The sequence below is a fragment of the Gopherus flavomarginatus genome, chromosome 3, assembly GCF_025201925.1.
Source record: "Gopherus flavomarginatus isolate rGopFla2 chromosome 3, rGopFla2.mat.asm, whole genome shotgun sequence".
Taxonomy (NCBI): domain Eukaryota; kingdom Metazoa; phylum Chordata; order Testudines; family Testudinidae; genus Gopherus; species Gopherus flavomarginatus.
The window spans coordinates 13,837,507-13,844,805 of record NC_066619.1 but is presented as its reverse complement, the minus strand read 5'-3'; the positions used below and the strand labels follow the sequence as shown (position 1 = coordinate 13,844,805).

Genomic DNA, 7,299 nt, shown 5'->3' with positions numbered 1-7,299 from the left:
GTAAGTCCTCTGTAACTGCAAAGCACTTTTCAGAGTTACTGATTTCCAGGATACAGTCCTTTTTTCCCCCATAGGTATGAGCTGCATTTTTTGTTACTAGATGCATTTGCTTGTATTTAAACTCATTTTCTTTGAATGGGTCCAGCTTACCAAATGACTCAGATCATTTTGTATGGCCACCCTGTCTTCACCATTCTTTAACATTTACACAGATCTACAAAATAAGTCAATTTTGAACTTGCTAGCTTTACTCGTTTCTCAGTTAGCCTTATGCAAATATCTCATTGGAACAAATAAGGAAGAGTACATTGCTTTGACACATGCATAAATCAAAAATAGTTCAACCAATTTTGCTCAAACATTAATTACAAATATACCTTTGGGCTTAGACCAAGTATGGAACACTTCAGCCATGAAGGAGTTTGTCTGAATATGTTACGAGCAGTTGGAAAAGTGGCAGTGGAAGGAATTTATAACAACCTAGTGGGTGCTTTTTTTTAACTTGACATGATATATAATATGGCAAAGGTTTTCAAACATGGCTACCTAAGATTAGACTCCTAAATCCAAGGATCTAAGGATGGAATTTGTAAAGCACCTAAGTGACTTAGAAGTACAGTTCTACCTCGATATAATGCTGTCCTCGGGAGCCAAAAAAATCTTACCACATTATAGGTGAAACCGCGTTATATCAAACTTGCTTTGATCTGCCGAAGCATGCAGCCCCCTCCCCCAGAGCGCTGCTTTACCACGTTATATCCGAATTCGTGTTATATCGGGTGGCGTTATATCGAGGTAGAGGTGTATAAGTCCCTTCACTTAGGTATTTTTGAAAACCCAAGGAGTCTAATTTTAGGTACCTATTTTTTTAAAAAAATCTTGTTATATAAATAACATACATTAAAAATATGTACACACATGCATGGATATGCACACAGAGGCTTATTTTGTTTGAATTAACTCTGTCCTGCCCAATTCCAATCTGAGTAAATTTCATCTGTCTACATAAATATCCACAACAATTTTAGTTGGGTAAATTCTAACCTGTAGTGTTAAGCAGTGATTTTTTTCCACCCCACAGATGGATACATTTCAGTAGTGGGTGAAGTGATCTGTAAGTAATTTTTCTTTTCTTCTCCAACAGTTTATGAGGTGGTGACTGTGACAGGAGATGTACGAGGAGCAGGAACTGACGCCAATGTCTTTGTTACTCTCTTTGGAGAATTTGGGATCACACCGAAGACTCATCTTACCAGCAAGTGAGTATTAGAGAGAATTGTATAATCCTAAGGGCCACTCTGCATTCAATAATTTGTATTGCTTTTGTTGAAACATAATAGTATTTTGCTGATAGATGCAGATGGAACATAGCCTAAATATATACAGATTTTGTAAGGAAAATGCAGATTCATACTATTGGATATTTCTCACTGCAATACCCTACAAACCCTCATGTGTAAAGATGTTCTGCACACCATACTTTGTAAGGTCCAACCCTGCAATTTGGTGAACACTCTCATTTTCCAAGAAGTTAGATTGGAGTGGAGAGCACTCATTGCTTTGCAGGTCTGGGCCCTGTATGCCTTGAGTGCCTACATCTCTTTCACGGACAGTTCTGTACATCCGCCATGGTAACACCTGTAGGGTTCTTGGTACATCCTGACTTCTTCATCAAAGTATTGAAATGAAAGGTCAATATTTTCTCACCTGGGCTCTTGACTCCATATATGGTCACTTGTGTATGTAGCCTGTTTTTCATAACTGCTGACCACCCACAACTTCCAGAGAAATCATTGGACGCTGCATGTGCTCAGCACCCAGGGCAGAAAACATTGACCTGTGCTGTTGAAAGTTATGGTCCTGAACATTTGTATGGGGTATGGAATGTAAAGAGTTAACGCCCTGGCCTAGAGCTAAGGGTCAGCTGTCTGGAACCAGTGCAAATAAGAGTTAGTGGATGAGGAAAGTATGGGCCAGACATTCCTCTAGTGTAAATCCATTGATTTTGATGGAGCTGTGCCAGTGGACACCAGCTGAATGTGTAGATCTGCACATAAAGGAGACGTTTCAGAACACTGTTAATTTTTTAAAAAACAACCTGTTTCTGCTTTATGGGGCCTGGCACTAGGCTGTGGAAGGTTGGAACTCATTATTGGAAAGAGCTAAAAACAGTCAGGGAAACCACTGCAGGGGTCTTCACCGACATTATTAACTTGCAGTTAAAAAAAACAGCATGTATAGGAATCATTAAAAAGGGGATAGAGAATAAGACTGAGAATATATTATTGCCCTTATATAAATCCGTGATACGCCCACATCTCGAATACTGTTTACAGATGTGGTCTCCTCACCTCAAAAAAGATATTCTAGCACTACAAAAGGTTCAGAAAAGGGCAACTAAAATGATTAGGGGTTTGGAGAGGGTCCCATACGAGGAAAGATTAAAGAGGGTAGGCCTCTTCAGCTTGGAAAAGAGGAGACTAAGGGGGGATATGATAGAGGTATATAAAATCATGAGTGATGTAGAGAAAGTGGATAAGGAAAAGTTATTTACTTATTCCCATTATACAAGAACTAGGGTCACCAAATGAAATTAATAGGTAGCAGGTTTAAAACAAATAAAAGGAAGTTCTTTTTCACACAGCGCACAGTCAACTTGTGGAACTCCTTACCTGAGGAGGTTGTGAAGGCTGGGACTATAACAATGTTTAAAAGGGAACTGGATAAATTCATGGTGGTTAAGTCCATAAATGACTATAAGCCAGGATGGGTAAGGAATGGTGTCCCTAGCCTCTGTTCATCAGAGGATCGAGATGGATGGCAGGAGAGAGATCAGTTGATCATTGCCTGTTAGCTTCCCTCCCTCTGGGGCACCTGGCATCGGCCACTGTCGGTAGACAGATACTGGGTTAGATGGACCTTTGGTCTGACCCGGTACGGCTGTTCTTATGTGCAGCTTTCCTTATGGCACAGCAGACTTGTGAGACTAGAGTTTTATTTGAAATATGCCTGGCTTTCCCTGGTCCTGTTCATAATATCCATTTTTTGCCCACTGGCTCCTTTTCACAGAGGAGAGAGCAATCCAATGTAATGGGCACTTCACTGATACCCCGTAGGCTCCTGAAAAATCTCTTTGACTAATTTGGGTTTTATTACATAAGCATCTGAGGGCAGGGTTTGAAATTTGTGTCACTAATGTAGACATGTACAGTTCTGTGCACATGGTTGCATGTGCAAAATTGCTCCCACCCACGGAGAGCCTATTTTTTGAAAAACTATTCTACAAATTCTTCTTATTAGTAGCAGTATTTATTATTTGTATTACTCAGTCTCTCAAATTAAGAATGAGAGTCCTTTGTGTGAGGCTTTGTACAAGTGTGATGGCTGCTATCTTGGCCAGCACAAGGGGCTGAACCAGGAATATCCAAGGTAATAGCATGAGCTGCTACAGTTTGAGCTAAGGACCCAGAGCCCTCTAACTTATCCAGTAACAGACTCATATCATTCGTGGATTGACCCAGACAGGAATCTGTAACATACACTCACCAGTGGGTTACACAAGTGCAGTGACAGTCCTTGCGCCAGAGAGCTTACACGCTGAATAGATAACACAAATAGTAGGGAAACTGAGGCATGGGGTGTTGAAGTGACTTACCCAAGGTCACACAGTGGCTGAGCTGCAAACAGAACCCAGAATTCCTGCCTTCCAATCTAGCGCCCTATTCACCAGATCATATTTTTTTAAAGAAATATCAGGGAGAGGGATAGCTCAGTCGTGTGAACATTAGCCTGCTAAACCCAGGGTTGTGAGTTCAATCCTTGAGGAGGCCATTTAGGGAAGTGGGGTAAAAATCTGTCTGGGAATTGGACTAGCTGAGGTCCTTTCTGATTCTATGATGATTTTGATTTTAAAACCCAAGAGAAACCATGCTCTGTTTGCCCCTTTTGAAAATTATTGACTCTGAGGAGAGAAAATCTTTTTGATTTTTTGAGCATTTCACTTGATTTGGAGTTCACAGTGCTCCAGCTGAGATTCCACTCAGTCCGATTGCTTGACAGGGCTATGATTTATCTGGATTTGCTCAGACTAACATGTGCTGATAACAAAATTGTCTGCAATATTAAAATATTATTGCTCAATAGTTTCTAATTTCCCCTTTGGCAGAACAATGTTTTAATAGAAAAAAATATTCATTTCCCTTACCTGTAGGATCTAAAGGGGATTATTGGTTTTATCTTTCATTATGCTTGCTAGTTTAGTTTTGTTGCAAATGTGTTTCAGAAAATACTAACCTTCTGTTAATGTCATACGGTAACTTCACATTTTCTCCGTTTCTACAGCACCGACAAGAGGTACCTGAAGCTATTTTAAATTTTATCCTCAAAAGAGCTTCTCTTCCCAATGAAGCAACTCAAACATGAGACTCTGTAAAGAAAAATGATATGGGAATGGTAATGAAAATACATGAAATTTCAGACCTGTTTGCCATATTTGCTATTCTGAAATTACTACTCACAGAGGTGTTTTGTTTTGTTTTGACTATTCCAGCCATCATTAGCAACAGCAGTGAGAACTTGCTGTGTATGTATTTATCTAAACCCCCTGATACATCATCTCTCTTATCCTTAGATCTCAAAGCACTTTACAAGGTAGGTATAATTTTCCCCATTTTACAAGTGGGGAAACTGAGACTACAAGGTGACTTGCCCAAGCTCACAGAGCTGGTGAGTGGCAGAAGTGGGAACAGAACACAGTTCTCCTGACTCCCCATCTGCTGCCCTACCCATTGAACGCCACTGCTCTCCATTACAGCACTCATATCTGTTTTATGGTAATTGGTAAGGCCATTAAAGGCACCTGTTTTACAGTGAGTTCTCTCCTGGTCAGCTTTTATGTGAGAATGGGATGTCCTTAGGGTATGTCTGCATAGCAGTTAAAGACCTGTGGTGGCTGGCCCATGTCAGCTCACTCGGGCTTGCACTGTGGGACTGTAAAATAGCTGTGTAGATGTTTGGGTTTGGGCTGGATCCCAAGATCTGGGATCCCAAGAGGGGAGGGTCCCAGAGCCCAAGCTTCAGCCCAAGCCTGAATGTTTACACTTCAATTTTGCAGCCCAACCTCTGGGAGCCTGAGTCAGCTGACTTGGGCCAGCCAAGGATCCTTAATTACTGTGTAGACATACCCTTAGTTGCACTGAAATGTTGTTCTGCTGGTGGCCTTGGAAAGAATCCAAAACACACTTTAAAAAAATACTGCATGCCCTTTAAAGAGGAAGTGAAGATATCCCAATAAAAATGCTGGCTATTTTTAAATCTGTGGTGACCTTAAATGATTTACAAGTTGTATAAGTCTTCGCTGACACTCTAGTTAATGATTTTTCCTTCCAGAAGCATTAGTTGTATTTCTCTGAATGAGAGAAAGAAAAGATGGTGGTGGTTTTACTCTACAATTGGCATAAGTATGAGTCTGTTAAAAAACACTGTGATGGTGTCTAGCATTATCAACTTCATCCTTGTTATAAAGGAAATCAGAGGGCTAAGATGGCTGGAAATGAGAATGAGAGTCATAGCAAACAAACCTTTTGCATTCTGAGGCATCTTAAAATTTAGTCCCCTGGGAGATAACCATTTCTACCCTGACTACAGTTTTCCACTCATGGTTTCCTAAATGCCAGCTAAAATTTCCAGCATCTATAAGCAAATGCTTACAGAATTGTGGTAGTTTATTAGTCAAAAACAAGAAGAAATTATTCCAGATATAGATTGCTGTTCTACTGTTTGACTGATTAATCTTTTCTCCCAGATGTGAAGTGGGCAATGGAGTAGCCAGACTGCCCCTAAATGTTTTAATCAACTTGTGAATATGGCAAAAGGATGGAATCTCATGCATCTTCCAACTAGGAGTTTATATAGAGCTCACTGATGAAATGACTGCAAATGCATGACATTTTATACATGTTTGTTTTATGACATAGATGATATGATAAGAAGATAAAATACCATGCATTTCCTAATGAAGGTACTACCATTTCAGCTTCTTGTTAGCACAGGGGTGGTTTTTTTTGTGATTGTGTGCTGGTAGTGAAATACATGACATTTCAGACCTTTTTGTCATGCATACATGCCTGCAAAGTAAAATTATGACAAGACATGACAAGGTGATGAAATATCATGTGTTCTTAAGATTTTGTCCAACAATAAGTTAATTGTAAAAACCTACATGAATTATCATACTGACTTGTCATAAAAAACATGAATTCTGGAAATGGAAGCTTCCAGAATCTTACCAGTATAATGAAAGAGAAGGTTTTTGATCCCGTTAAATAGGGTTAAGTCATGTCTAGGGTCTTCAATATACTGGGCCAAATTCTTTTTTCTCCTACAGCTCTTTTGCACGTCTTTTCCAGCACAAAGCAGGTGTAAAGCTGGTGGATCTGGTATAAGGAAAATTTGCAGGTGGCAAGAAGTGAGTGTCATGGCTTTATGCTGCTGGCATCAGAGCCCCACCATAGTCGGTCATGGCTAGGGTAATGGTCATAACACTGATGTGCTCTGGCTGCTGTGGGCAGCTGGGAGACGGCTGGAGTAACCTTGAGGCTGGGCAGTTCGCACATCCCCCAACCATGCCCAGAACCAAAGAGCAGAAGGCCACTTTGCTTCCCAAGTGGCGTCCTGCACTCAGCGCAGCTCAGTCAGACCCAAGCACAAGGTAGGGTGACCAGATGTCCCAATTTTATAAGGACAGTCCCGACATCGGGGCTTTTTCATATATAGGCACCTATTACCCCCACACCCTGTCCTGATTTTTCACACTTGCTATCTGGTCACCCTAGCACAAGGCCACTGTAAAAAATTTGTCTTTTCATGGGTTTCACAGTGTGTTTGCACGCTGACTCTGACTAGACCCAGATTCAGAGTCAGCAGTCCCCTGCCTTGCCTCACAGAATTATGGCATTTCTCCTGCCTTCCTCACCTCCCATAGCTGTTCCGCAGGTGTTCTCTGTTCCCAGGGGCGTCCTCTGCAGCAGGGGTAGAATTCTGAAGATCCTCCACTAATTTTCCCTGTCCTTAGCCACCTTTGCCTAAGATTTGCTGCACTATGGCCTCTACAGCTCTTGGACTGAGGGTGATGGAATGGGATAGACTAAATAAATCACATCACTAGGGTAGCAATGCTGCTACCACTAAATGTTTTACACCCCAGTGTTTAGCTCGCTATGTTATTTTTGTTCATTAAATTACAATCTCACAGTTACCCAGTCCTATTTATGACAAGTGGAAGATATATTCATGAATTTT

General features: G+C 40.9%; 1 protein-coding gene across 1 annotated transcript in view; it reads left to right on the top strand.

The window, feature by feature from the left end:
* The first annotated feature begins 396 nt into the window (after window positions 1–396).
* LOXHD1 (lipoxygenase homology PLAT domains 1) overlaps window positions 397–7,299 on the top strand; it is a 209,944-nt gene continuing 203,041 nt past the window's right edge. Inside the window, exons 1-2 of the mRNA XM_050943268.1 lie at window positions 397–487; window positions 1,145–1,259. Coding sequence (XP_050799225.1) covers window positions 397–487; window positions 1,145–1,259 — 206 coding nt within the window. The remainder of the gene's footprint in view (window positions 488–1,144; window positions 1,260–7,299) is intronic.